Genomic DNA, 15,909 nt, shown 5'->3' with positions numbered 1-15,909 from the left:
GGAAGAGGGGAGAAGCACTTTTCGGCCCGGGATGCAAAGCGAATCAATTACAAGAGAGGCTAAGAATGAAGGGTTGGGAATCCCTTGTCTGCATTTCTAGGTACCAATCTATGAACAGAAACATTTCAAAAAACGCTAAGGACCCTGGAGCCAGGCGGGGCAGAAGATCGGGAATTTCCACCGGCATCTCCGGAAGACCAGGAAGGTCCGAGGAAACAATTAACCCTGACCCCGAGCATGGGAACCAACAATGGAACAAGGGAGCTATGAATGGCTCCTTGACTGAGGCCTGCTGGAAGACCTGTGCTGGGGAGAAAGCCGCGGCAACTACCTCAGATCAACGCCCCTAGATAACAGATGGTATCTCTCTCCAGCCGGGCCCGGAAAATGAACCTAAAAAGGCTTTAATTCCCCTTGTGAAAAAAATCCTCTTAGCCTAGAGCGTTCAACTGCCCGCCACAAGTCCCACACATGGACAAAACTCTGAGCTCACGAGGGCTGACACGGTCACTCCAGAGGTCACTCACTGCTTCCTCCTGTTCAGAACCATGAACGACGCGCCGGGGAGAGAGAGCAGTAAAGAGCACCAGTCGACAGCTCTGCTCTCGGCCACTCAGAGACTCGGGAATGAAGGCCCGAAGGAAAGTAAACGTTTCCCGTCCGCTCTTCGGCCTCCATTCCCCACTGGAACACAGCACTCCCGTTAGGGTAGACTATACTCCATTCCAGATTCAGACGCCCTGGACGTCTAAGGGCCAGTTGGGGGGGGCTCCCCACTCGGTGAGCCCCCATTCTGGCCTCCAACTTTTCACCTCGGCCCCACGCGATCTGTTGGACCTTTTCGCCACCTGGCATCCTTTTCTCAAAGCCCCATGACGAGCCACCCCTTGGCGCAGCTTCCGCTACCCACCATTCGGGCTCATCCGAACACGACCCTTCGGGGTGGAGGGGGAAGCAGACGCAATGACACCAGAGAACACACAGACGCACACATACAAAAATGAAAGGAAAAATATTTGCGACATACCATACCTAGTTATAAGAACCGCATTATCGTGGTGGGCAATCCCATTTTCCGGAATGGTGTTTCCATCGCTTTGGTGGGAGAGGATGGATTTCTGCCACTTACAGAAGCTATCGAGGGACTTGTCTGCATGGTGATTTATCTCCAAGTTTGGCTGCAATACAACATGCATACCAGAAATGTTCCAAACAAATTACTAAGGTCAGTTGTTAAGCCTTTTGAAGAGTAAAACGGGACTATAATTAGAAGCAGTAGTTTCTAGGAATAATCTCCTCTTGCCAATTTTTATCTCTGCAAAATCTGACCTAGAGTTCATCTGGTGTATTACTGAACAGGCATTCTTTCAGCTCCAGCTCTAACGATTATGTCAATACAGAAACTCCGATTATCAACATGGAAAACCAAACAGAAAACCATTATTACGAAACTCTTGTCACTCAAATGCTCCAAGTTACACTGATAACATTCAAGGAGTGGACATAAATATAGAGCTTCACGATGACAATGGGACAGAGAGTCCCCTAAGGTATTTTCATCGTGCCTGAATTGGCCGATGCCTGACGTACGCTCTTCGAGGCAGCTATTAGCTGGGACTCTCGACTGATACACAATACCAAGCCCTGAATTTTCGGGGTTTGAGGTTTAATGAAATGAAAGCTCAGGCTTACCTGATCTTCTGTGAGGACAATTAAACGAACAACTATAATATTCACAACGTTTCCTAGGCTGGAATCCCGGTAAAGTTTGGCAACCTGACCTCCAGAAAATAAGAAAAGACACAAAGTCAGACGTAAAACACGGAGCGATGGACTGCTGCCTGCAAATAAAAAAAAACGTCAGCGGGCAGTCAAGAGGTAGTCGCAATCGAACACAACCTTGGGCAAATCATTTAACCACTCGAGAGCACATGATGAGAAATCCCCCTTGCAACCCCATCACATTTCAACTGCCCCCACAGTTGCGATCCGAGAAAGGCTTTGGGGCAATGAGCCGCCTTGGGACGTGGCTTATTTTTAAAACTGGCCACTGTCACCTGGACGAGGAGACCAACACAGTGGACTCCCCAAAGCAGCGATTCGAGGGTGTGCCGATGTGTTACGGGGAAACGCAGAGCAACGGCGACAGAGAGGAATCGCACTCTCCCTCTTTCTGAACGGGCAACGTTCATCTTAAGCTGGCGCTCTGCTTTGAGTCCTCCCAACCACTCTTCCCTGTAAATTCCCAACGGGGGCTGCAATCGATCAATCGATAATCAATCACCGGTATGGATCGAGCGCCTACTGAGTGCAGGGCGCCGCGCTGGACGGAAACGGGCTGGACTGAAAAATACGTTAGTTATACGTTAATACATAGAGGGGTCAAACTTACAATATTCATTACACTCAAAATGTAATGTTCAATGTCTTTGCGGCCATGGTACCCCACCATCATTTTGTCTGCCACTACCAACGTCTCCACAAACCGCTCAATGCTTACTGATCTCTTCTGCCGCCGCCGACTACTTAATGAGCCATTGATTGGGAGCGAGGCTGCAGAAGCAGGTGTATCATTCAACCACAAAGGTTTGCTGCTTCTTGGGAGGTCTTCTAGGAATCAAAATAATTAGCCACTTCAGACGAGTTCGCTAGTTACGCCTGTTCAAATACAGCTGGCCCGTGTTGGTGTGAGTCTCTTGAAGCTGCCGACTGAAAGGTTTTCCCAGGTTGGGAGACTGGATGCAAACTTGTTAGACGGGTCTCTACTCTTTTCTCAAAGGAGGCGCTTGACTCAAGGAGGAACCCATAGCCAACTGCTAATGAATACCTGAAAATAATCTCAGCGGGATGGCAAGCACTTTTATAAACAGCATTTTCATCGAGGTTCATATCCTTCTGGCATATGATCACCCCTTCTTCCCTCAACTGTGTCCTCATAGTTGCCAGATTGGGAACAATAGTAGAGTGTACAGTGACTGCTATAACCTGGTAGCAGATCTGCATAACTGAAACATCACCCTTTTTTTTTCCTCCCTCTTTAGAATACCAAACCCACGTGTGCCGATAAGGGTTTCCTCACTTCTAATGGCGTGGATAAACCCTTTCCCCTAATAGCTGGAAGCACTGTAACATTTAAACTCTATGAATCAATCAGTCCTATTTATCGAGCGCTTACTGTGTGCGGAGTACTGTACTAAGCCCTTGGGAGGGTAAGACAGAACAGAGGCGGTGGATACATTCCCTGCCCACAACAATCTTACAGTCTAGAAGGAGAGTACACTCTAGTCTATGAATTTTTTAATGGCATTCGATAAGTGCTCACTTTGTGCCAGGCACTGAACTAAGTGTTGAATGAATGCTGGGGGAATCCTACCCCTTCAAGAATAGAATAGTCAAAATCAATCAATCATATTTATTGAGCGCTTACTGTGTGCAGAACACTGTACTAAGCGCTTGGGAAGTACAAGTTGGCAACATATAGAGATGGTCCCTACTCAACAGTGGGCTCACAGTCTGGTCAAAAGGCAGAAACTTGTCCGCTGGGGTGTTCCTGAACCCCCTGGGGAACACTTTAAGGCACCGTAGGGGATCACCAACCTCCCGGCACACACTTAGGGGCAGCTAATGGGGACCCGGCCCCGAGACCCACTACGGCGGCTTGGGATTCTCCGTGTGTCTCGGTCACCGGCTTTTACCAATGGCTGTTGCTGCTCTCTGGGGTCGTGAGATGGTCCACCTCTAACCAGGAGGGTGGATGTCCCGGAGGTTTTGTCCCAGAAGCACTGGAGCTGTGCACAGTGAGAACAAGGAGGGGCTTAGAGGTATGCACTACCGGGGGTCCCTGGGCACAGGTCCTGGGACCTTGACCGTGGCACGACCTCCCAGCTGCCGGGCACCAGGGGACACGGCTGGGTCCCGAGGCAGGCTGGCTGTCCCAGCGCAGAGCCTTCGGCCTGGCCCCTTCTTGACATTTTGGAGACACGCTCCTTCCCTATCTGCCGCTCTTCCTGGCTGGGCGCAACCTCAAAGATTTTCCCGCCACCTATCAGCAGCGCCTCGGGCCTGTCGGGCATTTGGGCCGGAGCCAGCGAGACTCAAACCCGGAGCCAATTTCCCAGAGACGGCGGGACGGCCGAGGGATCGTTCTCAAGTGAGCCGACCGGCAGCCCTGTAGTTCTCCTGGACCGGGAGTGGAGGGAGAGTTGAACCTGCACCCCATCGGTTGTCAGGGGGACAACCCAACAGCCCAGGGAGAGGACACTGTGCTCCTGTTTCCCCTTATTTTTGGGGTTGGGGAAGCTGTAGGGGTTCGTTCACCCAGCAACGGATAAGAAGGCAGCAGCTAGACCCCATGGATCACGCTCAGCAGGCCCACGCCTTAGTCCATCTAGCCCAAGACTCAGTCTCCAACAAGGGCTCTAGGATGCTCAAAGGAACTGTGTAGTGGTTACCCTTCTGGGCCGTTTGATTTTTTTATGGTATTTGTGAAGCGCATACAATGTGCCAAGGACCACACTAAGCGCTGGGGTAATAATAATAAATAATTGTGGTATTTATTAAGTGCCTACTATGTGCCAGGCACTGTATTAAGCACTGGGGTGGATACAAGCAAATCAGGTTGGACACGGTCCTGTCCCACGTGGGCCTCACAATCCTAATCCCCATTTTACAGATGAGGTAGTTGATGCACAGAGAATTTAAGTGACTTGTCCAGGGTCACACAGCAGACAGGTTTTGGCCCAGGATGAGAACCCAGATCCTTCTGACACCACGCTGCTTCTAGGCCATCCTTTTGGGCAGGGAAGGACCATCCAAAACTCCTGACTCCTGACCCTAGAGACCCACGTCGGATAACTGCCCACCCCTAACTCTCCTCTCTCCACCCTGACTCTCTCCCATCCATAACATACCACGGGCCATCATCCCACACCCCGGATTCACTCCTCTCCATCCCTGACCATTCACAATCTCCTCCCCCACGAATTCAAACCTCTCTTGATACCTTGCTGAGAATTTCAGTCCACACAGCTCCGGGTGTAGCCAAACGCTAACCGCCGGCTGCTCTTTGATCTGAATCCGTCACCTATCGGCTCCAGCGGTCACCCCCTTGTCCTGGCACTGCGGGATACAGTAAACGGCACCTGTCCGCCCGCCTCACCCGTCCACCCTGCTTCACGGTTTTGTAAACTTCAACCCTGTCCCTCTTTCGGCGGTGCTTCTGAAGAATCCTAACCTTTGCAGGCCATCCTAGGGATGTAAGATGGTCTTAGCTTGAAAAACCACACTGACTCCTACGAAGCGTTCCCCTCTCTCTTCCTAGTTAGGCAGTTCGTCTCCGACGGAGCTCTTCCAAAACTGGCCAGGAACCAGGGGTTGCAGGAAAGAACTTGGCCAGGTCTGTCCTCCATTCGGACCTCGCGACTCTGCCATTTTAGGCAGCCGCGCCGTTCATTTCCTGTTTTACACACATTGGTGGATTCTAAAGATAACGAGCGTTATTAGGGATTTGCGTTAGAGAGCGTCTGCTTACCTTTAGTCATTTAGAGTCGTACAGCTAACCCAGAGTTATTTCCTTTTATAGAGACTCTGCATTTCACGTTTGGCCATCGGGTTCCTTCTATAATCCTCCAAAAACCCAACATTTCCCAGAAATGAATTTTTATCAGTTCTGCAAAGCACCTAGAACGCCATAGGTGTTTCTAACAAATGTGCGGCAATGTCTGGTGCAGATGGGGGAATTATTCTTGAGAGGGAGGGAGGGACGGAGGGAGGGAGAGAAAAACAGAGAGGGAGAGAGGGAGAGAGAGAGAAACAGCTTGGCCTCTGGCAGGGAAAATGGCTGAGGCTAGAGAGACACGTAGATTTAGTTTCAATCAATTAATGGAGTAGAATTGGAATCAATTCTCCCCTCAAAAATGTTCTACGCAACTTTGTTCAGACTTGCACAAGAGACTACACAATTCTGTAAGCGTTGACAGTGACATACAACAGACCTCAGGTCGCAAAGGATATTTGCCATATCGTAGCTGAGGAACTGAATCAGCTGTTGCACCCCTAGGGCCCTGCCCTCCCCTGCCCTGACATTTCCCCCTTCCTGGGCACCAAGCACTAGCCACGCTGGCTCAAGCTTTTGGAGGGAAGTCTAAATCAAGTGAATCCCAGCCTCGTCCGAATTCGGCTAAATCAAAGGCAGGCTCCAGGGCCCGGGGCCTTAATGGGATTCAGCACAGAGGCCTGCCCTCTGCACATATCGGGCAGGGGACTGAAAGGCGACTTGGCTTCAGCAAGGTGAAAACTCCTGCGGTCTCTCTGGTGTCTGGGATTGATTTTCACGCTGTTTAATGAAGAAAAGGGCTGAGGAACCTCGCCCTGCTAATGCTCCTGCTGTTTGGGACCTGCGTTTTCAAATCCTCAGCAAGCTCTCATAGATTTGCGTCTCACAGGACAGCGGAGCAGCAAAGACCTCCCCAGAGGACACGGACTCAAGGACCGGCCTCTCACTGGAGGACGGATGAACCCCAACAACAGAGATGGCTGCTTGTTCTCCTCTAAAACAGCTCTAGGGGAAGAGATGTCACCAGCCCCTTCTGTTGCCTAGCCCCCTGTTCTGTTTCCTAGGATATTTACTGAACTCTTACTGTGTGTGGAACACTGTACTAAACACTTGAGAGGTGGCTCAGTGGAAAGAGCACGGACTTGGGAGCCAGAGGTCATGGGTTCTAAGCCCGGCTCCACCACTTGTCAGCTGTGTGACTTTGGGAAAGTCACTTCTCTGGGTGTCAGTTATCTCATCTGTAAAATACGGATTAAGACTGTGAGCCCCACGTGGGACAACCTGATCACCTTGTATCCCCCCCAGTGCTTAGAACAGTGCTCCGCACATAGCAAGCGCTTAACAAATGCTATCATCATTATATTATTAAGAGATAACAGAGTTGGTAGACACAATCCCTGTCCACAATTACGCACATATCTGTAATTTTATTTATTTATATTCATGTCTGTCTCCCCCTCTAGACTGTAAGATCATTGTGGGCAGGGAATGTGTCTGTTCCATTGCTATATTGTAATAATAATAATAATGATGATGGCATTTGTTAAGCGCTTACTATGTGCCTAGCACTGTTCCAAGCACTGGGGAGGAAACAAGGTGATCAGGTTGTCCCACATGGGGCTCACAGTCTTAATCCCCATTTTACAGATGAGGTAACTGAGGCACAGAGAACTTGAGTGAGTTGCCCAAAGTCACACAGCTGACAAGTGGCAGAGCCAGGACTTGAACCAATCCCAAGCCCATGCTCTTTCCACTGAGCCACGCTACTCACCCAAGCACTTAGTACACTGTTCTGCCCATAGTAAGCGCTCAATAAGTATGACTGACTGACCTACCTACAAGGAGCAGCGTGGGCTAGTGTGAACTTGGCCAAGGCCCTTCACTTCGCTGTGCCTCACTTACCTCATCTGTAAAATGGGGATTAAGACTGTGAACCCCATGTGGGACATGGACTGTGTCTAACCTGATTACCTGGTATCAACAGTGCCTGGCAACTAGTAAACTCTTAACAGACACCATAAAAAGGTGCTTATGGTCTTACAGGATGTGAAAGACATTAAAATAGACTGCTCTATTACCCTGATGATGAGCAAGAAGTTCGGCCCAAGGCGAAGCTATCTCCTGCCGCAACCAGTCCCAGCCGAGGACAACTCCCAGGAACCTTCCGGATACCTGGAGATAACTAGTAAGCCTCACCTTGGCCGCCTCAGCTCGAAAACAATCACACCGGCCCCTTTGCCTTCTGTTAAAGGCCCTATGTTTTTAGCCCCTTAGACTCATCATTGACTCTCTTCTTTGTACTCTCTCCAGTTTCTAAACATCTTCAAGATGCAGGGACCTAAACACTCAAAAATGGATCCGAGCGAGGCAGAGAAGAGAGAGGTCACCTTCTTGGCTCTTGGAAGTCACCCTCCAGTTAATACACCCCCAAATCCCATTGGGTTTTCTAAATAAGGGCCCCCACATTCCAGGATCATTATTCAGCTTGGGGTCCACTATGACCCCATCCAGCCCCCCACTCCGGAACTTTTTTGGCTGCACTTGTACCCAGTCCATCTTTCTCATGTGTGAATGCTTGGCAGTTCTATTTGGTGACATTCCTGGCTTCATCACCCTGGTCTACCCAGGCAGTCATTCCCTTAGAGGAGGAGATTGCAACAGTCTGGCCTGATCTGCCCATCCAAAGCTTTGCAGACTGCTTATTTCGAAAACTGGAACCTGCCGGGACCACCACCTTGCACTTGGAGTGGTCTGCCATGATCTCATTTTGTCCTAATGACATTTCCGGGGACGCGGAGAGAGACGGTGACTGTTTCCCCGGTTTCACACAGGAAGAAACTTGAGGTCCAGAGAGATGAAATGACTCAGCCATGCTCTCCCACACAGCAGGCTGCGGACAGGGCTGGGGCTAGAACCCTGATCTCCCGATTCCCCTCCCCAAGCTGTTTCCACTGAGCCACGTTGCCTCAGTGGAGCACAGACCAAAGGATCTCGATCGGCCTCGCCCAGTCGGTGCTGGAGTAGGAGGAGGAGGAAGAAGAGGAGGAGGATGACAAAAAGGAGAAGGAAAAGGAGTCTGCTTCATTTGGGCAGACTGCCCCTCCCAGCCCTGCCCAACGCTGAACCAATCTGGAATCCAAGGTGGATTCCACAGTCAGGACGGATGTGACTTTTCCCCGTCTCCTGCTCACAAGGACTTCTCCTGCCCTCTCGGAGTCTCCTGTGGTAGCATCCCACGGTTCCTCAAGAACATCTGGCGGTGTATCCAGAGGACCTGGCTCATTCAAAGACGCCCGGCGTCTAGCCTCCTTGAACTATTTTCCTCCCTGCTGCAAACTGCCTCCCCAGATCACCCATCGCCAGTCGCCTTCATCAGAACCAGCTGGAAAAACCGAAGGGGGGAAGAAAATGCCCAAATGTTAAGCGGGCTTCACCTCTTCACCGTCATCCGCTGTTCGTTTTCCCTTCCAGCTTCTTGCCTCACAGTCCCAAAAAACGGTTTTTAATTCTTTTTTCTTTTTCCTTCACGGTACTCCTTAGGGGCTTACTATATGTCAAACACTGTCCCAAGAGCTGGTTAGATACAAATTAATTAGGTAGGACACAGTCCCCGTCCCGCACGGGGCTCACAGTCTAAGCAGGAGGGAGAACAGATATCCTCATTTTACAGTTGAGGAAACTGGGTCACAGAGAAGTGACTTGCCCAAGATCACACCGCAAGCAGTGGGCAGACCTGGGATTTGAACCCAGGTCCTCCTGACGCCCAGGCCCGTGCTCTCTCCATTAGGCCATGCTGCTTCCCCATTTTGCTCTCCCTCCTGCTCGGCTTCCACTTTTCCGACCTCATCTCTCCCCGCTGCTCTTTCATTCACTCAATCGTATTTATTGAGCGCTTACTGTGTGCAGAGCACTGTACTAAGCGCTCTTGGGGGGACCAGCCCAGCCTCTGTTTCTGCAGTCTTCCCCCACGGTCCCCTGGGTGTCTGGAGGAGTTCTTGGCATCTGGAGAGGCCTCCTTGTCCTTCCTATGCAATGGTAGAGCGTGTTCCCGTGTCTGTAGAACTCTACGTCTGAAGAGCAGCCAGCACATTTCTTGGACTCCTCTACCCCTTAAGTTTTCTTTCCACAGAGTCCTTCCTCCTGATGACCTAAGTCTGTTAGAATCTGCTTTCCAAGAGTTCATTTGCTTTATCTTGCTGATTTCTCCCCTTGGGTTCCTTGAATCCGCAAAGAGGTGGTCACGCGGCTGCCTCCACCATGGATCCGTCCACCTTCCGTGCCTCCCCCGATGCTTCCCCGAGACGTGGAGCCCGTGCCAGAAGGTGGGCCCGCTCCAGGTGCGTCGCCGGCATTCCGGCCCAGAGCTGGGGGAACTCTGAGGCCACGTGCTGCTGGACTCACCGACTTGTTTTCCCAACGGATAACTGGGTCGCTCAAGTCTCCCGCCTCCACCAGATCTTGACACTGGTGGAGTTTGGTGAGTTGAAGTGAGGCCTCGGCCACACTCTCTCCCAGGGAGGTCCAGACGAGAGGCCAGACGGAGGACTGTGAAAATAGCTGTCCTTACCCTGGCCAAACCCCTCTACCTGTTGGGGTCCCTTCTGCTTCCTGGACCGTAAGCACCCATGTGGCTGCCCTTGAGACCATCCACAAGGTCATGCCCCTCTGCTCCTCCCTGGCTATTTCTGTTGCTTCCAGCACAGAGCACCAGCTCTGCGTTCTGGGCTGTTCCAGCTACCGATGATCAGGGGCGTCGACGTCAGACTTCCACCTCCACCTGTTCCCGGACTTCCTAAATAAGCATTTTGGGGGGCCCAGATTTGTCCCTTCCGTGGGCCTCCGTGCCACATCCCCACACATGACAGAACGGGCCGTGCCGCTCCCCGTGCCGAGGGCTCCGGCCGAGAAGGATCCTTGGCACGAAGGGATGCCGTGAGGTCCTGACACTGAAATCTGCCTCCTCCTTATTCCCTGGAATCTCCGCCTGGATAGGCACAAAGCTAGTGCCCCCTCAGGAATTCACCTCACTGGCACTGCCGAGACTGTTGGAGCCCCAAGATAAGGTTCCACAATGGACGGAGAAGGAGGGCGTTGTGGGGTCCCGGATGGTCCCGGAAGGTCCCCTGAAGAGCTGGTTGGCCTCCAGCTCTGTGCCAGGGCAACCCAAATTCCACTGCAATCGATCAATCCATGGTACTTATTGAAACTTACTGAAACGATGCAGGGAGCAGACATAAAGCCTGACCCCAAGGAGCCTCCTACATAAGGGGGAGGCAGGCATAAAAGAAAATTACCACTAAGAGGACGACATCTTCAAATAGCAGAGCAGGTGAATTCCATTTGCACAAAAGCACTAACGACGTTGATTCATTCATTCACTCATTCAATCACATTTATTGAGCGCTTACTGTGTGCAGAGCACTGTACTAAGAGCTTGGGAAGTACAGGTTTGCAGTGTGACTTGCCCAAAGTCACACAGCTGACAATTGGCAGAGCTGGAGAAGGAGGTGGGGGGGGGGGGGGGGGGGGGGATGGGGAGGAGGAAAGGAAAAAGGGGGCTCGGTCTTAAGCCCTGTTCTCTATCTGCTAGAGAACACATACACTCGGGACTTGTGAACCCCTTAAGGGTGGGAAAAAAATACAAGACGGAAAAAGAAGTAACATGCACTTACTGCATGTCACTTACTTACTGCAGTTACTTACTTACTGTTGATGCGGTACTGAAATGATAGTAGGGAACATGTGACTTGGGGAGAAGAAAATTTAACCAGGGAAAAATCCTGGAGGAGGTGGAACTCTAGAAAGACTTGGGAGACGGAGCAGAGCTTTGGTCTGGTGGATTCAAAGAGAAATGGAATTCCAGGTAGGATGAAGGGTAGGACCCCAGTGGTAGATGTGGGAGAATCTAGGACGAAGTTCGGTAATTAAGGAGGCTTGGGGGGAATGACAGTGGGAGCTTGTAGGAGGAAGGAGAAGAGAGTGGACAGTTAAAAGGAAAAGAGCTGATGAAACACCATAAAAATCAATGACCAGGTGTTTCCAACTGACAAGACAACAAATGGATAACCGATGCAAGTTTTGGAGTGGAGAGAAACGTGCAGATGGGCGCTTCAGAAAGACGGGCAGCAGAGCGAAGTATGGATTGGAAAGGGAAGAGGCTGGAGATGGGGATACCGGTGAGGAGGGTAACTCAGCAATCAAGCCGGGATATGACAAGCCCCTGGATTAGAGTGGTGGCTATTTGGATGGAGAGGAAGAGGCAGAGCCAAGAAATGTTGTAGAAGAAAATCCAACAGGATTTTGCCACAAGCTGAATAAGAGAGTTGAAAGAAGGTGAAGAATCACGGACAAGTGTGTGGGACTCAGAAACACGGCGGATTTTGTTGTTGACCTTTAGGTGGAGGGGAAGATTTATGAAGGAATACGAGAAGTCCGGTTTTTGCCTTACTGAGCTTGAGGTGCCAGCTGGGCATCCATATGGAGGTGTCCTGCAGGTAAAGGGGAATGCGAGATTACAGAAGGATAGAGAGATTGGGGCCAGTAAGATAGATCTGCAAGACATCCACAGAGAGGTAGTACCTGGAGCTGTGGGATCAAAAGAACTTCCCAAAAGGAGGAAGTCTGAAGTGAGAAGAGAAGGAGGAGGGAAGAGGGGTGGACAGATCTGAGTCCAGAGAGGATAGATAGGATAGATAGGAAAGTCCAGGCTTTTTAAAATAATGTTTATTAAGGACAGACTCAGTGCCAAGCACTGGCTAAGCGCTGGGGCAGACACAAGATAATCAGAACAGACAGTTCCCATCCCACCCATCCCACTTCCTTTTCCATCCCATCCCACTTAGGATAGATCTGCGAGTCATCCACAAAGAGGTAGTACCTGGAGCTGTGGGATCAAAAGAACTCCCCAAAGGAGGAAGTTTGAAGTGAGAAGAGAAGGAGGAGGGAAGCGGGGTGGACAGATCTGAGTTTTGGAAAAAAGAAACGTGCCGACTGTCGCCTTGTTTGACCCCTATTTGATTTGAATGTCGTCCCACGTTCCCACGGAACCCAGGGCCCCCAGGCGCTTCACCCGGGTCTGCCCAGCCAACCGGGAATGAGGAACGACTTCCATGTTTGGCTCGGTCTAGGAGGATGGCTCTGTGGTCAGAGCGCAGAAAAAGGAGGCCCCTATCATTCCTCTGAACAGCTCCAAAGTCTACCCCAGGGAACCAAAGCCAGTGAGCAAGCTCTTCATTCCAAACCCCTAGCCCCATGGCTTGTGTTTGCTACGGAAGGCAACTTGGCCCAGCGGCAGAAGCCTGGGTCTGTGGGAAATCAGGAGACTCAGGGTCTAAGCCCAGCTCTGCTTTTGGCAACCTCTCTGGGCCTCAATTTCCTCACCTATAAAATGGGGATAAAATTCCCTCCTTTCTCCCTCCCTGTTAAGACTGTGAGCCTTGGGTGGGATGGGAACTGTCTGTTCTGATTATCTTGTGTCGGCCCCAGTGCTTAGCCAGTGCTTGGCACTGAGTCTGTCCTTAATAAACATTATTTTAAAAAGCCTAATAGCTTTAGTGCCCTAGTCTGGCTAAGAAGCTCAGCTCCAAGAGCTACCCTGGGTGCAACTATACCACTAAGTAGGGGCTCCAAGGTCCTTTGTCGTCCTCAAATCCACAGTCCAGACCATCTGATCTCACGCCAGGAAGGCAATGCCCTTCTACAACATTCACAAGAGGTCTTTCCCAAAAGCTTGAGGCCAAAGCCGGAGATAAACAAGAAAGAAGCAGAAGAAGATGGTGGCTTGCTGACCATTTCTGAGAAGCAGAAATAGAAGCAGTGTGGACTAGTGGAAAGTGAATGGGCTTGTGAGTCAGAGGGCCTGGGTTCTAATCCCGGCTCCGCCACTTGTCAGCTGTGTGACCTTGGGCAAGTCACCTCACTTCTCTGGGCCTCAGTTACCTCATCTGTAAAATGGGGATGAAGACTGTGAGCCCCATGCGGGACAACCTGATCACCTTGTATCTACCCCAGTGCTTAGAACAGTGCTTGGCACATAATAAGCGCTTAACAAATACCATCGTTATTATTATTATTATTATTTCTGGGCTTCCTGCTCTGGACCCGGACATGGGATCCAGTGAGTGACTCTGGCTTGGGAGGGAGTCCTGAGGACGGGATCCCACAGCTCAGGAGCAGCCTGGAACCCCCGGGGTCTTCCAGACAGGTGGGTTACTGACCAGAGTGGACCTCTTCCCCAATCCTAAAATTCCCGGCATGGGGGAGAGGGGGAAAAGGTGCAGTCGCCCATCCCTATCTTGGGTAACTCCTGCTTTGGACACACCGGCAGGACTAGAACCCAGAAGCAGCATGGCTTAGTGGACAGAACACAGGCTTGGGAGTCAGAGACGGTGAGTTCTAATCCCGGCTCCGCCACTTATCAGCTGTGTGACTTTGGGTGAGTCACTTAACTTCTCTGTGCTTTGGTTACCTCATCCGTAAAATGAAGATTAAGACTGTGAGCCCCACGTGGGACAACTTGATTACCTTCTATCTACCCCAGCACTTACAACAGTGCGTGACACCTAGAAAACACGTAACAAATACCCTCATCGTCAGGGGCTCCAGAGGGGCACGGGGCGAATTAAGCAGAGACCGGCCACTGTTTCCAGGGTCCACCTTGGGGAGCCAGTTAAGGAGTGGGATCGCTTACTAGCTAGGGGCTGATTCTTTCCTCACCCTCTCCCTGCTTCCCTCCTTCAGCCACCTCCCGCCACCCTATGCCAGGCTGAACCCATGAACTCATGGCTAATCTGGGGCCAAGAGGCTCTGCCACTCACAGGTGTGCAGGGCTTGAAGCAAAGAGCCCCCTCAGCTTGGAACTTCAGCTCAAGTTGGGGATGGCAGGGACTCCACCTTCGGAGCCTGAAAGGGACAGAACCCGGGGAAGCCTCCAGAATTAGACCACCTCAGCCGGGCTCCCCAGAAATCTGGGTCTGGCCAAGAATGCTTCCCTTTTTAGAGTACTTATTAAGCATTGACATCGTGCCAACCACAGTGCTAAAGGCTGGGGTGGATACAAGGTACGCAGGTTGGACACAGTCTCTGTGTCATACGGGACTCACAGCCTACGTAGGAGGGACTGTGAGCCCACTGTTGGGTGGGGACCGTCTCTATATGTTGCCAACTTGTATTTCCCAAGCGCTTGGTACAGTGCTCTGCACACAGTAAGCGCTCAATAAATACGATTGAATGAATGAGGGAGAAGGGAAGCCCAGCTCTGCCACTTATCAGCAGCGTGGCTCAGTAGAAAGAGCCCGGCATTTGGAGTCAGAGGTCATCGGTTCAAATCCCGGCTCCGCCGCTTGTCAGCTGTGTGACTCTGGGCAAGTCACTTCGCTTCTCTGTGCCTCAATTCCCTCATCTGTAACATGGGGATTAAGACTGTGAGCCCCACGTGGGACAACGTGATCACCTTGTAAAACTCCCCAGCGCTTAGAACAGTGCTTTGCACATAGTAAGTGCTTAATAAATGCCATCATTATTATTATTATTATTATCTGCTGTGTGACCTTGGGCAAGTTCCTTAACTTCTCGGTGCCTCAATTACCTGTAAAACGGGGATTAAGGTCGTGAACCCCATTAGAGACAGGGACTGTGTCCAACTTGATTTGCCTGTATCCACCCCAGGGCTTAGTACAGTGCCTGGGTGTTAACAAATACCGTAATTATTCAATATTATTATTACACAGTAAGCACTGAACAAATACCATTAAAAAACAGGGTTTGATCCCCATTTTACACAGGGGGAAGCTTAGGCACAGCAAAGTAAAATGACTCACCCAAAGTCACTCAGCAGACAAGTGGCAGACCCTGGATTGGAACCCAGGTCCTCTGACCCCCAAGCCGGGGCTTTTCCACTAGGTCGTACTGCTTCTCAAATCCACCTCGATCCCGATCCACAGTAGCCGAGGCGACGCTGAGGACACTCGGGGGGATCCCTAACTGCCCCTCAGCCTGCCAACGTGTATTGTATCTCCTGGATTACGCCCGATGGGCCGGTTCCTCCCCCGGGCCCCCGCAGTGGGACCGGGAGGGAGGCGAGAGTCGGGGAGTGGTACCCCGGGGAGACGTTTGCAGGATGAGACCCTCTCCTGCGCAAGCTTTCCCCCCCGTCTCAGGGCTTCCTTACCTGAAACACCGCAGTGAGAGTGATCGTACAGGTGCCGCTGCTGCAGGGTGGACTTTTTATAAATGACATGGGGATGACCAGATTCGTAACTAAAGTGTTTGGAATCTTCCGTGACGTTCTTTAGGGGCTCAATGAAATACTCTTCGTCTTCCGTCGCAATAACCCCATGCTGCAAGGAGAGTGAAAA

At 51.1% G+C, this 15,909-nt stretch overlaps 1 protein-coding gene across 1 annotated transcript in view; it reads right to left on the bottom strand.

Moving 5' to 3' along the window:
- The window catches only part of ADAMTS6 (ADAM metallopeptidase with thrombospondin type 1 motif 6), a 209,100-nt gene that overhangs the window by 182,989 nt on the left and 10,202 nt on the right, over nucleotides 1-15,909 (bottom strand). Inside the window, exons 3-6 of the mRNA XM_038765814.1 lie at nucleotides 15,723-15,891; nucleotides 2,393-2,607; nucleotides 1,693-1,776; nucleotides 1,033-1,178 (exon numbers count right to left, since the gene is read on the bottom strand). Of these exons, the coding sequence (XP_038621742.1) occupies nucleotides 1,033-1,178; nucleotides 1,693-1,776; nucleotides 2,393-2,607; nucleotides 15,723-15,891 (614 nt within the window). The remainder of the gene's footprint in view (nucleotides 1-1,032; nucleotides 1,179-1,692; nucleotides 1,777-2,392; nucleotides 2,608-15,722; nucleotides 15,892-15,909) is intronic.

This window comes from Tachyglossus aculeatus, chromosome 23 (genome assembly GCF_015852505.1).
Source record: "Tachyglossus aculeatus isolate mTacAcu1 chromosome 23, mTacAcu1.pri, whole genome shotgun sequence".
Lineage (NCBI taxonomy): Eukaryota > Metazoa > Chordata > Mammalia > Monotremata > Tachyglossidae > Tachyglossus > Tachyglossus aculeatus.
The sequence above is the reverse complement of the archived record's forward strand: the minus strand, read 5'-3'. Positions and strand labels throughout refer to the sequence as shown.